At 49.9% G+C, this 20,750-nt stretch overlaps 5 protein-coding genes across 5 annotated transcripts; 2 read left to right on the forward strand and 3 right to left on the reverse strand.

Annotated features, from left to right (window-relative positions):
- Positions 1-1,493: 1,493 nt before the first annotated feature.
- PtrM4_082240 (Dimer-Tnp-hAT domain containing protein) lies at positions 1,494-3,790 on the forward strand (the record flags this gene model as incomplete). The annotated part of the gene is made up of 2 exons (XM_066106523.1): positions 1,494-3,264; positions 3,321-3,790. 2 exons carry the CDS (start codon positions 1,494-1,496, stop codon positions 3,788-3,790), a joined length of 2,241 nt encoding a protein of 746 aa, XP_065963461.1.
- Positions 3,791-4,139: 349 nt separating this feature from the next.
- PtrM4_082250 (Myosin-tail-1 domain containing protein) lies at positions 4,140-10,290 on the reverse strand (the record flags this gene model as incomplete). The annotated part of the gene is made up of 4 exons (XM_066106524.1): positions 4,140-6,932; positions 6,994-7,956; positions 8,019-10,031; positions 10,084-10,290. 4 exons carry the CDS (start codon positions 10,288-10,290, stop codon positions 4,140-4,142), a joined length of 5,976 nt encoding a protein of 1,991 aa, XP_065963462.1.
- A 646-nt stretch (positions 10,291-10,936) lies between these two features.
- PtrM4_082260 (HHT1, Histones H3 and H4) lies at positions 10,937-11,509 on the reverse strand (the record flags this gene model as incomplete). Its single annotated transcript, XM_066106525.1, has 3 exons — positions 10,937-11,040; positions 11,089-11,271; positions 11,320-11,509. The coding sequence occupies 3 exons, from the start codon at positions 11,507-11,509 to the stop codon at positions 10,937-10,939; spliced, it is 477 nt and encodes a 158-aa protein (XP_065963463.1).
- Positions 11,510-12,019: 510 nt separating this feature from the next.
- PtrM4_082270 (Dimer-Tnp-hAT domain containing protein) lies at positions 12,020-12,941 on the forward strand (the record flags this gene model as incomplete). Its single annotated transcript, XM_066106526.1, has 3 exons — positions 12,020-12,130; positions 12,176-12,515; positions 12,568-12,941. 3 exons carry the CDS (start codon positions 12,020-12,022, stop codon positions 12,939-12,941), a joined length of 825 nt encoding a protein of 274 aa, XP_065963464.1.
- A 1,635-nt stretch (positions 12,942-14,576) lies between these two features.
- On the reverse strand, positions 14,577-19,358 carry PtrM4_082280 (uncharacterized protein; the record flags this gene model as incomplete). The annotated part of the gene is made up of 2 exons (XM_066106527.1): positions 14,577-18,001; positions 18,230-19,358. The coding sequence occupies 2 exons, from the start codon at positions 19,356-19,358 to the stop codon at positions 14,577-14,579; spliced, it is 4,554 nt and encodes a 1,517-aa protein (XP_065963465.1).
- Between the last annotated feature and the right edge of the window lie 1,392 nt (positions 19,359-20,750).

Genomic DNA, 20,750 nt, shown 5'->3' on the forward strand with positions numbered 1-20,750 from the left:
GATCGCAAGCATCTAATTACTCCCCCTCTATAAATTCGTATAATAACAGCTTATATACGTGGCTTAATAGCTTCATTTTTGAAGTAGTGGATATGGTGTTCCCCGCGCATCACGCGAATCCGCGCATCACGCGCACGGACACGTTACCATGTCCGTGCGCGTTTTGGCCATGTTCGAGTTTTGGCCACCCCAACAACATGAAGATACCAGAAAAATGAGGCTGTATCACCAGCAACAATAACTATTAATGCGAGATCTTGTGGAGTTGTAGTAATTATATTATTGCGATTAACTTGTGCTACTTGTATTTACTTGGTAGCTTAGTTTTGCGGCCAAGGCGGGTGGTACGCGCTAGGGCGGCTGATGCAGCCTCCTCAGCTTAAACATAAGATGGAACAACAACGCCACGTTTCTGACGCTTTCTAGGTAGCTTAGAGGCTTGTGAGGCCTTGCGCTTACCCTTTTAGGACAGTTATATAGCTTTTTCAGCGTCGCGAGTTGCTTTCTAGCGCTCCTTTTCAGCCTCCTTAGCGGCTCTCTCCTTTTCCCTCACCTCCTTGAGCCTCTCTCTCTCAACACGCTTCTCCTGAGCTTGATGAAGCTTGTACAACTGAGCTTGCTCCTTTGTGTGAGATCTCTTAGCTTTCTAAAGTTGTTCCTGTTGTTGTTGTCGTTGTCGAACTGCTTTATCATCCCGAGCCCGATGGACCTTACGAGGAGACCAAAGAAGAGCACCACTATAATACTTATAGTTATTATTGACGTTTAGAGTATAGCTCTTCTTCCTGTGTCTCTTTTTTACTAAAAGAGCCTCCTTGAGATCCCTGTTTTCATTGCTTAGGATACTGAGTTAAGCTGAGATATGGTGGAGACTTCGGTGAATCTTTGTAAGGGTCTCACATAGGTCAGGTATTTGAAACTGTGTTGAATTACAAAGTAATTGCAGTGCAGAGCTTGTAAGAAGCTCTGCGCGGAATATATCTAAGTGGGGGTGTGCATGGGCCACCAAACAGGTGGCTCGTGCGCGAACATCAAAACAACGCTAAGGCATCTGGCAGGTGGCCTGTGCGGGGCAACGGCCCAAAACCATCACACGTCCCCCCCCGAAAAGCGCTCAAAGTTCCGACTGAGGCGCAAACTTATTTGAGTACTTGCTATCTAGTAGCTGGAGCAGGGCTATAGCGAGCTGTCCGTCGTCATCGTAGTCATGAAATGTGGCGTGTGATCCTGGCAGTGATCGGAATGGTCTGGTCTGACTTGGTCTTGGTCTGGTCTAGACCGCCAAGACTTGGTCTGGTCTGGCGATTTTTTGAGACCGTGGTCGGACCGGTCTAGATGATCGGACCGGTCCGGCTATAAATAGGTCCACGTGACTAGATCTTAGACTAATCTAGCCAGAAAATTTAGCACAATATGAGTCATTAAGATCAAGGTAAGTCTTCTACTTACATAGAACAATCAAGTCCTTAACAACCTACTTATATACTATTGTTATGGAGCCTTCAACACCAACCTCACCGTCCCCATCGAATATTATAAGACTAGATTTAACGTCTCTTACTCCATCTCCTATCCCCACGTCATCACCCACCCCTATACTATCACCCACTCCTATTCAATATCACGAATCTCCAGATGAGTTCGTGCAGGGCGGTATCACGTACGTGAAACGTGCAATAATTGCAAGGAAGGATTTCCGTCAAGGTACATCACACATCTGGAAGTACGGACTCCAATACATTCGAGATAGCGATAAGAAAGAGGTGTATTACTGCCATGAGTGCAGGGTTGGGAAGAGCAAGCAAGAGTTGTTTGTCATCAATGGCACTTCTAGGATCCGGAATCACCTGGAACAGAAGCACCAGATTGATCCCCAGAGTGGCATCAAGCGAAAGGGTTCTGTACGGAAGTCTATAATCGACCAGCAAAAGGATGGGGCTGCTTCCAGCATCTTTTTCTGGAAGGAGTCAGTAGAGAAGTTTAAAGAGCTTCTAATTCGTTGGATTGTGTACTGCCATATCGCCTTCTTTCAATTAGAGAACCAGTACTTTCGTGAACTACTCCTCTTTTTAAATCCGGCACTACTCAACCACCTCCCGAAGGCTGCGAAGACTATCCGAAGCTGGGTAATGAATGCATTCATATCGAAGAAGCAACAGCTTAGGGAGGACCTACACCATTCACGGAGTAGGATCTCTATCTCCTTTGATCTCTGGACTTCACCAAACCCTTACGCTATCCTAGGCGTCGTCGCTATGTGGATTGATACTACCGGCATGCGACGTGTTACCGCTTTAGGTATGCGACGTATATACGGCGAACACACTGGAGAGAATCTTGGATCGGTGGTCCTTGAATTGCTGGAAGAATACGACATTAGCGGAGATCAGATTGGATACTTTATGCTGGATAATGCCTCGGCAAATGATACCGCTGTTGAGTTTATACTCAAGGATCTCTGCCCATGGATGAAGTCAAAACAACGTCGTCATCGCCGGCTGCGTTGCTTGGGCCATGTCATCAACCTCTGTTGCCAGGCGTTCCTTATGGGGCGAAACTGTGAGAAGTATCTTGCGAAGCTGGAGAAGCATCATCAACGTGGCGACTATACGAAGGTGGAAGAGCTCTGGAAGAAGTTCGGATGTTTGGGTCGTCTTCACAACCTGGTGCGATACATCAGGCTTACTCCACAACGGCGTGAGGAGTTTGCTACAATTATTATCGGCGGAGATCTTTCGCAATTCGACGGGCTTGAGCTTATCCAGAACAACTCGACCCGCTGGAACTCATGGTTTTATTCGATTACACGTGCATTAAATGTTCGAGAACGTTTAGAGCTCTTCTCGGCTCGTCATGTACCTGGAAAGGGCTCCGTAGGGATCGCGAACTTTAAGCTTGATGGACAGCACTGGTTTGAGCTTGAAAAGATTGAACTCGCTCTCAAAGACTTCTATGCTGCAACTTTGCTTTCTGAAGGTAAGAAGACGTCACTTGCGGACTGGTTTTCAACTTTGGACTGCCTTCTCCGGGAGATAAGCGAGACGAAGGATCACTACCACGACATCCACACTGAGGACGATAACAACTTTACATGGAAGTACCTTCAAGGCTGCGCTGATGCTGCTTGGTTAAAGTGCGTTGAGTACTATAACAATCAGCAGCTGAATTGGCAAAATCGATTCCCTGAAGATACTGACCTTCCACCGGCATATTATGCGGCTCAAATCCTTGATCCATATCGCAAGTGGGATGGTTCAGGCAAGAGTGGGTTCTTCATGGCGACGAAGAGAAGAAGAGGTGGTTTGAAAACGCACAATTAGCGGTGAAGCATCTCTGGGAGACAGAGTATAAGGGAAGGTACCCTGTCGAGATGCTGCCACCACCAGCCAGGAAGGAGAGAGATCCTGACCCAGCATTTGATCGCCAGCGGGAACATAAGCGCATTCGAATAGACGCTCCAGTTTCTACAACTGATTTGTATGAACAATACATCTCTACTGACCGGCTTCATAACGAAGAGGCAGGTTGCAATGAGGCTATTGCGTACTGGCTATCTCGCTACGACTCCCAACGAGATCTCGCTCGCTTCGCTCTAGACATGTTTGCGATCTCGCCTATGTCGGATGAATGCGAACGTCTTTTTAGTAGCGCGAAGCTTACTATCGTCGATCGCCGTGGTAGGCTGAAGGCAGATATTATAGAAGCGTGCGAGTGTCTCCGGGCCTGGTATGGAAAGCCCCAAGCTGAGGGGAACAGCGATATCGAGGATAGTGAGAACGAAGACGACTAGATTGACAGTCAGTAGTAAAACACATTTCCTCGGCTTCCTTCTTTGCTTCAGCCTCATTCTTGGCGGTCTTGTTGGTCGGACCGGTCTGGTCGGACCGGTCCTTATGTAAGCACCTGGTCTGGTCTGGTCTGTACCCTCAGACCAGACCAGACCAGACCATTCCGATCACTGGGTCCTGGTCGGCCAGGGTTGCGGCTGTGAAAGTCCTGGACTGACTCTTTACAGCTGCGCAGGTTATGGTAGGGCTGCCATGGCTCTGACTGATCGTCGCCCACCCATTCCACCTTGTATTGCAGCAATCCACGCTCACCTGTGTGAGGGTCGACGAGATTGCGTCGTATGCGAGAGTCTAGGACTTGGGAGACCACGTATTCTGTGACTCCATCGTTGCCAAGGTGGACTTCGGGGGAGCGGCATCGCCTGGACGAGGTTGTCCGGGTAAGGCGTCGTCCTCGTACGGTTGTAGGAGCCATGGGTGGAAGGCTGGGAAGATAGCTTTAAGCTGAGGAGGGAGGTCTAGTTCGTAGGCCATGTTGTCAATGACCCGAGTGATCTGGTATGGCCCTATATTCTTGTGGTCTAGTGACTTAACTGGTCTTTCGGTTTTAATGTGGCGGGCGTTCAGCATCACCCAGTCACCCACGTCGAACCGTGGTGCTGGGTATCGGTTCGCGTCTGCGAACTCTTTCATCTTGTCTTGAGCCCATAGGATTTGTTGTCGCAGGAAGGTGCGCGTTGTGTCAATGCGCTGGGCGAGGGCATCAGCGTTCCGTTGCTGTTGGGCGATAGTAGGGTGGTTGTTAAGGGGGCGCAGAAGGTGAGCGGGCTCCAGTCCAGATCGCGGTTGGCGTCCCTTTGTGGCGAGGAACGGAGATAACCCGGTAGCTGTGCTAATGGCCGAATTGGCTTCAAATTCTGCTAAAGGCAATAGCTGGGCCCAATCCGTCTGTAGGTAGTTAACGTACGCCCTTAGGTATTGTTTGAGATCGGCGTTTGCATTCTCGGTCTGACCGTCGGTTTCTGGGTGATGGGAGGTAGAGAGTTTAGGGTGCGTTCCCACCTGGGCACACAGGCGATTCCAGAAATGTGACGTGAATTGGCGGCCCCGATCTGATACAAGAGTCCTTGGGTATCCTTCCTCTTTCCAGATGTATTCCATAAACTTGTCAACGACTGTAGGCACCTCTAGGTTTTCCATTGCAATGAACTTCTTCATTTTTGATAGACGGTCAACCACGACCATGATGTGTTGGTAAGAGTGACCACACCAGGTTGACTTAGGCAGTGGGGTGATGAAGTCGATGGATATGTCATCCCAGTACTGAGTAGGGACAGGCAGCGGGTGAAGCAAACTATGTTTGGCGGTGCGGTTAACCTTAGAGCGTTTACAGGTTAGACAGTTGTTGGTAAAGCGCGCAATTGTGTTCGTCATGCCCTGCCAGTAGTACCACTGGCTTACTTGTTGGTACGTCGTCGTGCGACCTCCGTGGCCGCCCGGTAGGCTATTGTGGATGTGTGCGATAATCCTCGTACGGAGTTTCTCACTGAAGGGGACGACAAGACGCCCGTTGCCAATAAATAGCTTGCCGTCGTTGCTGGCTTCTAGGTCGGCTAGTTCCATCCGAATGCCTTCCGCTATGAGGTAATGTGGGATACGGCGGTCATTAGAAGCGAGGGCTGTCTTTACATCGCGTAGGCGTGGGTCGCTAAGGCAGAGTTCTAAGAGGACATCGTCGAGGGGGCGATCGTCGGCTCCTTCGATGTCGTCATATGGGTCATGGGTGCCCTTTAGGGAGAAGCGGGCTAACCCTACCAACATTGTAGAGGTGGACAGTGAAGCGCCTTCGCCGCTCTCTTGCATCAGTGTAAGGACGGAGCCTAGGTCGCAAGGATTGTCGCCCAGGCATACTCCGGCGAGGCGTACAGCGGCATAGCTGCCGCCCCATCGGTTGGAACCTAGGATAGTCTGGCATTGGTGCTGGACCCGGTCGTCCGTGACTGAGTCTGGCAAGTCTCCTGTCCGGCGGGTAAGGCTGTCGGGTTTAGTACCCTGTTTACCAGGGCGGTATTGTATGCGAAAGTCGAATTCCTCTAGGAACTCAGCCCAGCGGGCTTGTCGACGATTGAGATTGCGTTTAGAGCGGAAGTATTCGAGCCCGCGATGGTCTGTTAGCACTTCTACCGCCTCAGGAACTCCTGCGAGTTCTGGCCTCCATTCCTCGAAGGCGCGGACTATAGCGAGGAGCTCCTTGTCGTATATCTCGTAATTACACTCTGTGGGCGACATCTTCTTTGAGAGATAGGCGACCGGCCGGACTGATCCGTCTGGCTGGACCTGGGAGAGCACTGCTGCGTACACATAGTCAGACGCGTCAGTTTCTACGATAGTCTTTAGGTCGGGGTCAAAGTGGGCGAGCACCACGTCGCTACAGAAGGCGACTTTCAGTGCGAGGAAGGAGCGCTCAGCTTCTTTAGTCATCTTGAATAGCTTAGGGTCGCCCTTAGTGAGATGCGTTAAAGGTTTTGCGATATCCGAGAAACCGCGTATAAATCGGCGGTAGAAGTTAGCAAAACCTAAAAAGGCTTGTACATCTTTTAGAGATTGCGGAAGCTTCCAGTCCTGAATGGCGCTGACTTTGTCTGGGTCCATTTTAATACCGTCGGCGGTGATGATAAGCCCGAGGAATTTAACCTCTGTCGTTATGAAGTCGGATTTAAGAATGTCCATAGGCAATCCGGCGTCTGCGAGCCGAGAGACTACCTGTACTAGGTGCTTCTCGTGTTGATCAAGAGTCTCACTAAAGATAATTACATCGTCTAAGTAAGCCATGCAGAACTCATCGAGATATTCGTGTAGGACGTCGTTAATGTATGCTTGGAAGGTTCCTGGGCTATTGCACATGCCGAAGGGCATAACAGTGTATTGGTACAGTCCGTAGGGCGTGATGAAGGCGGAGAGGTGTTTATGTTCTTCTTTGATGCGTATCTTATTGAATGCGGCGATCACATCTACCTTGGAGAAGTATCGCGATTTTGAGAGCTTAGCAAGCATGTCCCGGATTAGTGGTGGGGCATTTCGGTTCTTGACAGTGTGGGCGTTCAGACCGCGATAGTCGACGCATATGCGGATGCCTCCACCTGGCTTGCGCACAACAAGAAGGGGTGCGGCCCAGGCGGAACTTCTCGTAATCCTCTGGGAGCACTTTGGCTCCTGCAGCACGTAGGTGCTGAGTGTCCTCCCATTCCTTGTCGGATAGCTCGGCGATGCGGCCGATTTCATCGTAAGAGGTGATACAAATGTCCTGGTCGTGACAGACGGCTGCCGCGGCTACGCGGCTAGAGATGAAAGCTACATCAATTGGTGGGGGTGCTTTGGGGTGACGAGCAACCTTCCGGCAAGGGTCAGGGACCTGGGGGAGAGGTTGCTTGTGGTGCCGGCTGCTCTGAGTGTGACAGGGTCGGTGGTCGTGGATACAGTTAATTAGACAGTGCTCCGAGTCAAAACTTAGAGACATGTCTTTCCAGTTAACTCGGGGTTCATGGGTTTGGAACCAGGGCGTTCCTAGGATCATTTGGACACCAGAGAGTTTGGTGACATAGGCTAGGACATCTTCGGTGTGGGTGCCAAATGTGACAGTTACCCGGGCCATATGGGTAACGCCTGCCACTAGAGAGCCATCAGCGAGTTCTAGAGTAGCAGGCTGGGAGAGAGAGATAAGGTCGTATTTATGTGCGCGGGCATGAGAAGAATCAATGAAGAGAGAAGCACAACCAGTGTCACCCATGATTTCGACGTGTTGAGGAGAGGAGCGATGAGAAGAAATGATTCCTTTAAAGACTAATTGCTGGCCTACTAGAGGCTGATACTTATCACCGCGTATAGCGGCGGCAGCAATGGCCGAGACGGTGATCCGGGATCCAGTCTGGCTCTGTTGTTTTAGAGCCTTGACACGGTTCGCAATTGCCTGGAGTGTTGGATCCGGGTCGGACTCATCGTCAGAGCTGACTTCTACGGTAGGGGAAAGGGCTAGGGTCAAAGAATCGTCGACAAAGCGGTTAGGATGTAACTCCTCTTCTTCTTCGCTGTCTTCGACAGAAGGGGCAGGGGGAATTAGGGGATGTGCTGGTGGTTGTACTGGGGGTGGCTTCTCATGCCGGGGAGGTCCCTGGGGGCGACTGTCGCCAGGGACTAAGCATTTTCCGAAGGTTGGGGAGAGGTGGAGGTGACGCTAGCTGCGGCGCCCTTGACCTTAGGGCGGGCTGGCTCTCCGACGGGTACGCCATTGTTAGCAATAGCCTTCTCAAGAGCGTCCTGAACTTCGGGGTACGAGTCAAAAGAGGCGACCGGCTCCTTAGAGCAGTAACCTCCTGTAGCCTTAAAGGTGTGATTCTTCTTAAGACAGTTGAAACAACGATTTAAGTGACGGAGGACCTTGACCTGGATGTCAGAGCGGCCACGGGGGCCAGATCCCGAGCTGGATCCACCGTTCCGGGGTCCGTTAGAGGGAGTGGACTTATTGCCGCCTGCTCCGCCGCCCCCGCCACCTTCTAAACTCTGATTTCCTCTACGGTTGCCAGTTGTAGTGGCTCGTTGTGGGTTGGACTGTTCGAGGAGACGAAGGGTTTGACAGAAGTCAAGGTAGGTGAGGCTAGACTCTAAGACTTTCATGGCGGTCATGTCGCGCCACCATACAGGCAGCCGGTTGCGCATGAACTGGATCTTGAGGGTGTCGGGCCAACGAAGGGCCGAGGTGCCGACGTTAAAGCGGGCGATGTACTCACCCATAGACTCTGTGGGCTTCATAGTGGAATTCAAGCTCTCATACCAGGACTGAGCTTCGATGCTAGTGTTCAGCGACTTATAGACAGAGTCAAGGATAGACCAAGCCTCGTTACTGTGCGCGAACTCAGCTCCAGGTTCGAGGTACCCATGCTGGAGGCATCCGAAAGCCTTGTCCTTGGTCTTCTGGCGGATGTAGCTAAGCTTCTTGGTTTCTGAGGCGAACTCGTAGGGATAATCAGCAAACCAATCGGTGACGTCCATCTTCCACTTAAGATAGTCGGCGGAAGTGGTGCCATTACCGGAGAATGCCTCAGGTTCAGGTTTCTTTGGGCGGGGGTGGCGACGGTGATCGTACTCTTCGTCATCGGAGTATCGATTTTTCGTAGACTGAGTGCCGCGCTGACCTTGGCGAGAGAGGGCTGGTAGAGGACTGTTGGCATCGTCGCCTTCAGAGTCCGATGAGTCTGGGGGGGAAGGGCCTGTGTGGCCGCGCCTGGCTGACCTAGAAACCTTGGCTGTAGCCTGTTTTAGCTTAGCCTGGAGTTTCTTCATATTCTCTAATGTGGCTCGGTGGGCGTCGTGCTCCTGTCGGTATTTGTCCTTGTAGGCCGATTTGCGGGCGGCGAGGTTCTCTGCCTGGTTCTGGGCCTGCTGGTAGTCTTCGTGAGCGCTTCCGCGCGCGTCGCGGAGCTCCTCGGTTAGGCGTGCAACTGTAGCGACGGAAGACTGAAGTTGGTCCTGGCAGTTCTTAAGGACAGCCTGTGTGTCAGCGACGTCGCCCTTGTAACCCTCAAGGATATCTTGGGTTTCTTGATCCTTGCTGTGGAGGTTTTCGATGACCTTGTCTCTTGCGAGAAGCTGTTCGCCTAACTGATCGCTGTGTTTGCGCTCGTTGCCGAGGTCTCTCCACATATCGCGGATTTGATCATATAGTCTGTTCAACGCCTTAGACTGGTCATTATTCGTATGTCCGATAGGCGTAGTGTGGAGAGAATCTTTGCGTTGGGGGTTGCCTTGCGCATCGTTCTCCCAGAGGTCGAAGGTGGTCACGTTATCCTCGCGAGGAATGACGTAGGACGTAGAGGGCTGTCGCTCGAATTGCGCACGCTCGTAGGCGTGTTCAACTAGGGGTTCTAAGGACGCGGCGGGTCCAGGTGAGAGCCACGCTTCAGAAAAATAATCAGTGTCGACTTCGGCCTGAGACTGGCGCGAGTAGCGGCGTTGCTCGCTCATTAATGGGTAGCGTATGCCCAATGGGCTGCTCAAGTCGGCGCGATGGTCTATGAAGGCCACGCCCTTCTTGCGCGTAGTGATTGTGGTCGGAAGCTCGTCGTCAGAGTCGTCGGAAATGTCCAGTGGCTGCTGTACACTATCGGTGTGGCCGAGGGAGGGGTAGCGTCCTGGAATGCGTACGTCCCTGTCGAAGAGGTTGTTCTTGCCGTGTGCTCGGGGAGGCCGCTGGCGCGACGCTCTAGGGTTTCTTTGGTCTGGGAGGTGGGCGCCGTCGCACGCGAAGGCTGTTCGGGGCTGAGTTCTCGTGGCTCTCGTCCATACGGGAGCGGTTCATGGTTGCGGCCGTCTCTCGCATGAAACGAGGGACGCCGAGGGCAGGATTTCGGTGTTCTGTAGTGCTGGGGCGAGTATCGCGCGATGTCTCCTCAGTGAGGAGTTCCACGATCTCGGGATGAGGGGAGTCACGAGCCCCCAGAGGGTTCATGACTTGTTCGACGGGGCGCTTCTCGTGAGGCGCACCGTTGGGCCAGTGTTCGGTGACTGCAATTACGTGTAAGGGTCTCACATAGGTCAGGTATTTGAAACTGTGTTGAATTACAAAGTAATTGCAGTGCAGAGCTTGTAAGAAGCTCTGCGCGGAATATATCTAAGTGGGGGTGTGCATGGGCCACCAAACAGGTGGCTCGTGCGCGAACATCAAAACAACGCTAAGGCATCTGGCAGGTGGCCTGTGCGGGGCAACGGCCCAAAACCATCACAATCTTCTTTATATCCTTTGCGTCCTTATCTCGCACTTAACAAGATATAAGAGTCTTAATTACGCTGGCAAATGGGTCGGGGTGTGGTTGGGGTTGGGTTAGAAATTTTGCGACCCCAACCCAACCCCAACCCATTTGTCAGCGCCAAGCTTAGGGTTGGGTTGGGGTTGGGTTGGGGTCGCACGGACCATGGGTTAGGGTTGGGTTATAGTAAAAAAATTGCAAGATGTATAATATAGATTTCAATAAAAGAAAAGTTTATATAGTATCACAGTAGATTAACACAGTGTAGCATTAACTAGTTTCATTTATAATATACAGAGGCTTCGCCAGCTAGCATTTAAGCACGTGTATCTAGATATATCTTATAATCTAGAGAAAAGCTAGTAACTCGCGCGCAAAGTAGCGCCTAGCCAATTGAGAATCCTTCTCTTGAATAGTAACCCTCTTTGCGTGAATAGCATTGATGTTGCAGTCTATAAAAGTTATTAAATGAAAAATAGTATAGGGTAGATAGACTATACCCTCAAAATAACCAACTAAGAAAGCTTCTGTAGCTTCCTGAAGAGCTTCGATTGCAGATCGTTGAAAGCGGATATCGGCCTTGTGCACCTGTGCAAATTCGCGCACTACGCGGGAAAAGGGGAGTTTTCGCAAGAGTAGTTCAAAACCTCTCTGGTATCTCTTGATTTCCCGTAATGCGACAGCTAAGCTAAATTAGAAAATAGCTGTGATAAACGACTGTGATAACCTACTGCCGGCCTTAAACTTGCGCTTCTTCTTAACAGCTACAGGTGCCTTTCGCGTAGACTTTCCTGCTACTTGACGTCTAGCCTTACTAGCAAGGGCCTTCTGAGCCGGCTTGCCGCCAGTAACTGTCTTGCCATCAGGACCACCCCGGCCGGCTTTACCGGTGACCTTAGGCCGTGGTTTTGTCCTTGCCATTGCGTAGTAGAGTAGATGATGAACGTAGGCGACGTATGTGATTAATTACTGTGATAAATGTGGTCGACAATTAAGAAAGTAGTAGGCTGAAAGAGTTAGGTAGCTGGAAAGTTTGGGCGACGGCAATTTCCCGATTTCCGCACTAGTAAAGGCAGCAGCGCACGGACTGCATGACGTAATTTGCTGTTTCACGATCGCATACAACCATTTCTGTTGCAAAATCAGTAGCGAGCATATCATACAAACGTGTTAAACTGCTGTGATAAACGCCGAGCTCGCGCATGCGTACAGCCCAAAAATGAAGGAATCATCGATGTGTTGATCATTTTGGGTAATTTCCGCGTTTTCGCGCTAGCGCAGGCAGCAGCGCACGGACCATTTCTAGGTGAGCATAATGCTGTCTACCCATTTCTCCAGCCCCTGACGCCCAGTAACTCCCAACACCTAATAACTCTCTTTACTACATTGAAAACACCCCATTTACAACAGCGCATTATCACAGTCCCCGCCATGCCTGTCGCGAAAGAGCAAGTCGGCGACGTACCTGAAGGCCTAGTTCCAGCCATCAAACTTGAACCTCCGCCTGGGTTCGAACAAGATGAGTGGGAGCAGCTTACCGATGTAATAATCACAGCCATTTATCACAGCTTATGCTAATATAAGCAGGGATTTGCGTGTGAAGCTGACGAGATTGACGGTATCTTAGATCAAAGAGGTAGTGGGGGTTCACGAAAAGGCCGACCTATCAATTTGAGCGTCCCCTATACTGGCTCTCTGAGTGGTAGCGCCCGTGCTATTGCTCAACGTGAACGCAAAGCTCTTTTCGATAAAGAGGAGAAGGTACTTGAAAGCGTTAGAACAGCCGACCGCTCCGCGAAGTACCAACTGAAGAAATCGCTTTTGCAACAGCCTAAGTATAAATTAGCAAATAGTGCTAGACAGGCTAAGCTGCTAGAGAAAGAGTGGGATATACTTTCAGAGAAGCGGTTTACCCAGAAAAAGTCTGGTAAGTTATCACAGCTGTTTATCATAGACATCTGCTAATAGACTATCCCAAGTGGCGAAGGATATACTAGCAATACCAATTGCTCAGGTTGGGGTTGAAAGAGTTTTCAATGTTGCTAAGGATGTTATTGGTAGTCGGAGGCACCGACTATCTGCCCGGACAATACAGCAGATAATGGTTCTTAAGGATACAATATCTCAAGAGGAAGAACAGGGTCTAGACTACCTAGTTGCTCAATTAGGGGAGGATGGAGAGCCAATTGACGAGGTTAATGATCTTTTTGAGCTTCCAGCCTCGTTAGAGCATACCTTCGATATAGATGAGGAGAACCAGACTACAGAAGAAGAGTCGGAGGAAGAGGTCCAGGAGGAGCGTCAATTGCCACCTCGAAAGCGCCAGCGTCCTCAGCGCTACCGTGATAATTAGCTGTGTTAATATATCTCGTTTTATGTATCTACTATATCATCAACGTGTACACATTATCTTAATTAAGTGTTGTTCCGTTAAAGTACCCAAAAAATATAACCCAACCCCAACCCAACCCTACCACTTGGTCTGTGCGACCCCAGCCCAGCCCTAACCCATGGTCTGTGCGACCCCAACCCAACCCTAACCCATGGTCTGTGCGACCCCAACCCAACCCCAACCCAAGACTGGGTATACCCAACCCATTTGCCAGCGTAGTCTTAATTTTAAGCTAGTCTTCTGCACTAAGCATAGAAGTTAAGCTTTTATCTAAGCTTAATGCCTCTTTGCGGAATCTTCGGAGTATAACCTTAGCGTTAGGTAGGTGTATTCTAGTGTCAGATATTCACTCTCATCTGGAATACTGATGAAATAGATAATGATGGTGATGATATTGATGATTGATTGTGTTGTGGTTCTGTCTACGGTTGTGGGCACACCTAGGGGGTGCCAAGCCTTCCTGTGATCCGATTGGCTCTCACAGATGCCGGGTCGCGCTAGTCTAACCCAGCGTCTGTACGCTCTCATCTTTAACAGTGCTATTTTTTACGAACCTGTGGGAAGGGGCACGGCGGTTAAGTTAAGGAGCGTCGGCGGGATAGCTGACCCCTCCATATGTGACACGGGAACTTAATCACGTGACCTCCTCGGCTTGGCATGCACGAGGAAAGGTCTTGGCACACTCCTCGTACATACGCCACCGAGGAATCCTCGGACTCCTCTGAGCGAGGACAGCGAGCACCATAGGTATATAGCATTAGGCAATGAGCTCCTATAGCTCATTGTGTTCAACTTCGAAATCTAAGGATTAGTACTTGATTCTCAACTCCCCGTATATTACATCGATCTACCAATCGTGCTATACACCCTCGTGTCCATCGCATCACTCTATCCCCGAGAACCAACCCAAGATCATCTTCGGACGACCTTCACACTTGTTGCCTCTAGCCCTTATCTACGCAGCTAAAAATAGAGCTATACGATCGAGTTAGGTGGAAGATATTAAGGTAAGAGAATATAAGGTCTTTATCTTATTATCTCTAATAGTGTTGGAAGGCCTTGTACGATCGTACGGTGAATAACAGTAGCTAAGGTAATCTTGTGTATTGGTATTCTGGTGTATGATGATTCTACGAATGTGGGGGCTACGAAGGTATACATAGCGTTGGGTCCGAGTTGGGCCGAAGTAGGATCGAGGCGGTACATTGGGCCTTATTAGGCGACACACCGTGTGTATGCCGACAAATAGGCTAGTTAAATAATAACGTAGGCCTAGCTTAGCTAGAGCAGGTGTTTGATCGCTGTATAAAGCAACGATCAGGTAGATGGAGATTGCTCATCCTTGATGGCCATGGATCTCACCTTACGATAGAGTTTTGTCAGATTAGATGAGATATTGCACAAAAGTGATGGATGTTCATGATTGATTTGTTGTTGTCTCTGTTCTAAGGTGCGCGCTGAGAGTTTTGTTCTGCTAAGACGCTAACCCGTTATTAGCTAGCGGTGTCGGCACTTTCGGCTCGACACGCCTGCTATCTGACACACCCCCTCAGCTTGGAAGGCATATTGCAAGCTGCATAAACTGGTTGATCGATCCTACATAATGAGGCCTTCCAGTTGCTCTTGCACCTCCTTGAGCTCAATCTCTCTGAGCGGGGCTTCTTCGCGCTCGACGAGTCCCAGTTGATCAAGGAACCTGGCCCATTTATTGGCTGGCAGTGGCTTTGTGAACCCGTCTGCGATCATGTTGTCAGACGGCACATACTCTACCTTGATCACCTTTCGGGTAACCTCCTGTCGTAGCCAGTGATTGTGTATGTCAACGTGCCGAAGCTTTGTTTGCAATTTGGCAACGTCTTCATTTACTAGACGGATCGTCTGAGTATTGTCGCACTTGATTGTGATAATTGGATTGCTTAGCTTTACCTGAAGCTCTTTTAACAACCGCGACGTTAAGATTGCCTCCTTAGCAACTTGTGATAGGGCAAGCAGCTCTGCTTCTGTTGTTGATGTTGTCACAGTATCTTGCTTGCTTGCTCTCCAGGCGATGAGTCCTCCGAACAGCTTGATTGCGTATCCCTGCGAGCTTTTCCTGTCCAGTGTGTTGTCTGCAAACGACGCGTCACTTGCTACCTCGAGGCCATCGCCTCTACCGAGTTCGAGGGCTAGGGATTCTGTTTTCTTGAGATACAGGAGCACACGGTCTGCAGCGTCTTGGTGTTCTGTACTTGGATTGATTAGGAAGCGAGCAAGTCGTGATGTTGCAAAGGCTATGTCGGGTCTTGTTGTGACTGCAGCGAATAGAAGCGATCCAATCTTGCGTTGGTACTTGTTGACTTCAGCTGGTGCTGCGAGTCCTTCTCGTGGTCGGAGTTCGATGCCTGACATTGGCGTATCATGCCTTACATTTTGGTGGTTGATGAGTTGACTGATTTTGTCGACGTATGCAGCTTGAGATAGCTGTATGGTCTTCTGCTTGCGATTGCGCATAACCTCTACACCGAGAAACCACTGTAAGTTGTCTCCTCCCGTACAAGCGTATTTTTCTTGGATCCAGTTGATGGCCTTCATGGCCTCTGATTCTTGCTTTGAACGGTACGCAACGATGATGTCGTCCACATAGAAGAAGATGATAACTCCGTCTTTGATCATGCAGCATGGCTCCTGTGGTATTTGTTGAAACCCTATCGAAGCAAGAGTTGCGGTGAATTCTTTCTGCCACAGTAATGGTGAGATCCGGAGCCCGTAGAGTGCCTTTTGCACTTTGAGTAGAGTGCCAGGCTTCTGATATCCTTTTGGCATCCTCATGTATATTTCTCTGTCGATTGCAGCATGCACAAAAGCATTAGTGACGTCGTATTGTTTCAGCTCAAGATCGTATTTGGCGGCGATTGCCATAAGCATTCTGAATGAGCGTCCTGCCAATGTTGCTGCGTATGTGTCTTGGGAGGTGATGTTGCGTTGTTGGTCTCCCCTTACTACCAATCTTGCCTTGCATTTGATGAGGCGGTGATGCTTGTCGAGTTTGTAGGTGTATACCCACATACAGTCTAGGATCTGGTGCCCTGCTCGTTTGACTGGTGATGCTTGGACCTCAGTCCATGACTTCATTTGTTGGTGACTCCGAAGGTGTGTCTTTTCTGCTTCCTTGAACATGTCGTATAGTGGATGGTCTTCCAGCTTTGAGTATGCTGTTGGGAGTGGCGGTAGCTGGTTACGATGGGGCTTGATTCCCTTGGATAGTAGTCTCTTCACCTGAGCCTTGTCGATTGACTTTCCTTCGTGTTGACCAATGTGTCCTGATTCGGTGCCGGCCATGAATGCGGCTGCCCATGGACTGGTCATTGATGTTGATTGGTTGGACATGTTCGTCATATCCTCGTTGTTCACCTCTCCTTGAACTAGCAAGGCCACAGGTGGAGGAGTTGGTGGCGGGGTTAGATATGCCTCTACCACCTTCCTTCCTTGGTGGTATCTGGTTTTCTGAGTGCGCGGGCTCTCTTCCTGCGTCGTATCGTCCTCGTAGAACGTCTCGGTTTCTGCTTGTTGGCTCTGAGTACCTGGGAGTTCGACTGTTCTCACCCACGTTGCGATTTCCTCTAGGGGGTTGTGCATGAGATTGTCCATCAGGTCCTCAGTCTTGCCATTGAAGATTGTTTCTTCGTCAAACACTACGTCGCGAGTGCTGATTACCTTTGCCATAGATGGGATCCATATGCGGTAAATGTTCGTCGACTGGTATCCCACTAGGTATCCAATCCAGGCCTTCGGATCTAGTCTCTGTAGCCTGGACTTTCCTCTGTGGGTGTCGTCTGTCATTGCGAAAGCCTTACACCCATATGCTTTTAGGTGAGCTTGATTTGGTTTTCGAGGTCCGGTGACTATGCCGTTCATGGCAGCTGCGTGTGTATAGAATATTTCGTATGGTGTCTTCCAATTGTTTGGGTAATTTGGCGTTCGATTGTATAGGTATACCGCCGCTCTGGTAGTTTCTGGCCAGAGTTCCCATGGAAGGTTTGCATCCAGTCGAATTGCGCGTGCCTTTTCTTTTATAACACCCCCTGAGCGCTCAGCTCCTCCGTTTTGAGCTTGAGTATCTGGAGCGGAGGGCTCGAGTTTGATTGATAGGGACGTGCACCATTTTTCGACCTCTTGTTTGACGGTAACGATCTCGTTGTCAGTCTCGATGACTTTGACTGTGATGTTGAATTGTTTCTTCATGAACTGGACGAAGAGGCCTAGGAGGCGAATGATTGAGCGAGCCGGTCTGTTGTCCTTGAAGTAGAAGTCCCATGTGTATCGGGACCGTTCATGGAAGTCGATGGCTACCCTTTCACCTGGCCCTTCGTCGTTCAGTCTAGGCGTCCTGCGTATTTGTCGTTTCGATTTTGACCTGCCGCAGGCGTCACACTCCACGGTGGTGATGCCCTTGATCCTCACCCCCTCAGATTGCTGCACGAGGTGCTCGATCGCGGATGGCCCGGGATGTCCGAGTCGTTTGTGCCATAGTATGGCAGTAGCCTTTTGTGGTGATCGTTTGGCTCGATTCATACGCACATGAAAGGCTGAAGTTGATGTAGTAGGTGGCTCGATAACCCATTGCCCATAGTGTTCCGATAAGGTGGCAATGGTTGAACCATCCCATCGTCGTAGGCTTGTCGGGTCTCCTCGATTGTCCCACCATATACCTTGTCTTCGGAGCAGCCTGAATGATACGAGGCTGCAGAGGAAGTCTGGGCACCAGGCAACATTGCTTAGGTGTAGAATTTGTTTGCCCTGAGCCCCCTCTGCCGTCACCTTGACTGCTCCGTATCCTTGTATCCAAACCCTTGAGTTGCCAGCCCAAATGTAATCTCCCATCGCAGGCGGGCGTACGTCTTCGAGCCTTGAGAGGTTGTTGCAGATGTGCGTCGTCGAGCCAGAATCCAGGATGAATGCATCCTTTAATGGGTATCCTTGATTGCTCGCATTGAATGCCGCTTTCATCATGCCCTCGTCCAGCCTCGAGATCTCGCGTCCATCTAGTCAATCAGTGACTGAGTCCGGTGTTTGTGATGTCTTGATGTAGGGTGTAATCGATCGTGATGCCGTAGTTAGGCGTGGTCGCTTCGTTTCCAGGTTTGTTTCCTGTATTATTCTTTGTAAGTCTGCATCATGCTGAAGTTTGTACTGTACCAGCTTTGTGATGTGTTTGTTCGGTTTGAACCAATCTGGGGTCTCCAAAGTTGGGTTGACATAGTAGCAGCTACTGATGTCATGGCGTTGTTCACAAGCAGGACATATATCGCCAGCTTCTGCTGTATTCCTTTTCTGGAATTGCTTGGACTTGTTGCCAGGTGCATTCATTTTGCGTTTGTTTGTTTGCCTTTGGTTTCCCTGGCTAGGGTTGGTAGATGGCGCTCTAATTTGCACACTTGAGGCGTCCCCCTGTGTGTTCGAGTCGGATTCACCGCTCGCCGCGTAGGCTGCTTCACCCGTCATAAAGGCACTTCTTGATTTGCCTCGTGTTGGGTGAGCTAGGCTCATGTGTTCGCGGAAGAGTTTCATCATCTGCCTTCTTTCTATATTGTTCCGGTCGCTTCCCGCTCCAGTGAATGTTGCCATCCATGCTGGGGCAATCTTAGAGACTGCTTTTAGGAAGTCGTCCACAACCAGCTTGCTTTGTATCACGTCCCCTATCTTTAGGGCTTCGGCGCGAGTTGCAGCTTGGTCGTATTCGCTGAGCCATGATTCCCAATTTTGCGGGCTTCTCATAGGTCTCAAGGAATCGTGGTACCTCTCTCGTACCCTTCTGATCTCATCGTCGAGGTCTACTCCAACTGCTACCTGGAGGTTTGTGATCCAGGTGCGGAGAGTTCCATGTTCCTCAAAGCAGCTCACTTGAAGGTGTGGGCTAACTGTTGCATTCAGGTGTCTGATCATTGCCGCAATGTTTGTGCGTTCGTCTCGATAGTTTCGTTCGCGTATTTTGTATGATTCAAAAACCATCTTGAATTCCCTTGAGTCCCCATCGTATGCCTCCTTCCCCTCCGCTGAGAGTTCTGAGTATCGAGCTGGTATGGCTGGAGTTTGAACAGCAGGGTTGACTATGTCAACTGTATCTTGTGTAGGCGCTCGGGCATTGGCTCTCGCGGTTCGTGTAGAGGAGGATGGAGCTGATGATGTATTTCTCAGAGCAGCGGCTGGTTCATAGTCGGATACGAGTGGAGGGAGAGGTTCGGTCGGCTTTGTACGAGGCTGAGTGTTGCCCGCTGGATCTACAATGTCCCAGATCTCTAGGGCTTCGCATTGCATCTTGATTTGGCGGTACCAGGGGATCCATTTGCTCGAGTCGGTGAGGATGACTGTTGCGTCCCTCTGGCTCTGGTTTGTCGCCATTATTGCGTGTTCGTTGCTCGTTATAGAGGCAGTGAGACTCTTAATTGTCAGATTAGATGAGATATTGCACAAAAGTGATGGATGTTCATGATTGATTTGTTGTTGTCTCTGTTCTAAGGTGCGCGCTGAGAGTTTTGTTCTGCTAAGACGCTAACCCGTTATTAGCTAGCGGTGTCGGCACTTTCGGCTCGACACGCCTGCTATCTGACAAGTTTATTAAGTACTACGATCGCCATAGGATCCTCCTTATAATCCTTCCTCCCTATTCGACTTATACGCTCTAGCCGCTAGATGTAGTGCTGTTTAAGCTACTCTCTTAAGCCTACTCTAACGAGCTCACTAACTATCTACATAAGGCTTAAGGCCTTATTCTAATTAAGAAAGGAGACTTTTTCCCACTCTTCTAGAGCGCCTAGAGATCCTCCTTCGTGGATAACCTTATATTAAAGGCCTTCGAAGCTACTAGAATCTAGCTAATAGATACCAACGTTATCCTTCGTAGATTTACTAGCACACTAGAAGCTGAGAGAAGCTTATTATTAGGGCTCTCTAACAATAATTGGCGAAAGCTTAATTAGTTAGTCTAAGCTGCTGTGAAGGATACCCAACAAACGGAGTCAAAAAAGCTGCGTTTAAGCGTTCACCATCTCTCTGTACAGAATAAGCTTTTAAAGCATAAGAATAAGGGCTTAAAGGAGGCTCTTTAGCACAAGCAGAAGCATAAGAAGAAGAGTAAAGTCCTTAACCTTCAACAGCGCCAGGAGTATCACGGTAGCTCTGTCTTCTGGTCTCGCAAGTTGCGTGAGGCTCGAGCTAGAGAAGCAGTACGGGAGCGAGATGAGATAGAGGAGAAACTCCTAAAAGCATATGCCAAGAAGCAGCGTGAGGAGGCTCAACTGTAGCGTCAAGTTAAGCTCGAGCAGAAGCGTGTGGAGAGAGAGAGACTCAAGGAGGTAAGGGAGAAGGAGAGAGCTAAGAAGGCAGCTGAACGCCAACGCTAGAAGGATGAGAGAGACCGTGCTAAAGCTCTGCAATCGTCCCAAAAGGGAAAGAAGAGAGCCTCGCAAGGAGCCTCATCAAGTATCACACACCGAACACCAACTTTTAAGGAATTTGGGACCCTTATAAAATTATACGATTTTTACATCATTTTAACGGCACGGCGGCCTGTAACTACCTCAGCTAAATAACCGCTTTCTGCTCTCGCGGAGGTGGTTAGAATGGCTAATGTAGAAACTCCAGAGAGGGCGCCACGGAGTGCCCAACCCCCCCATACACGATCAGAGGAGCCTGAGAGCCCTATTAATACTGACCTGCGCGGCAACAAGAGGAGGCAGCGAGCACATACTCGTGCTGAACCTTCTATCGGTAGCACTGCGCCCACCTCCTACA

The sequence above is a fragment of the Pyrenophora tritici-repentis genome, chromosome 3 (assembly GCF_003171515.1).
Source record: "Pyrenophora tritici-repentis strain M4 chromosome 3, whole genome shotgun sequence".
Taxonomy (NCBI): domain Eukaryota; kingdom Fungi; phylum Ascomycota; class Dothideomycetes; order Pleosporales; family Pleosporaceae; genus Pyrenophora; species Pyrenophora tritici-repentis.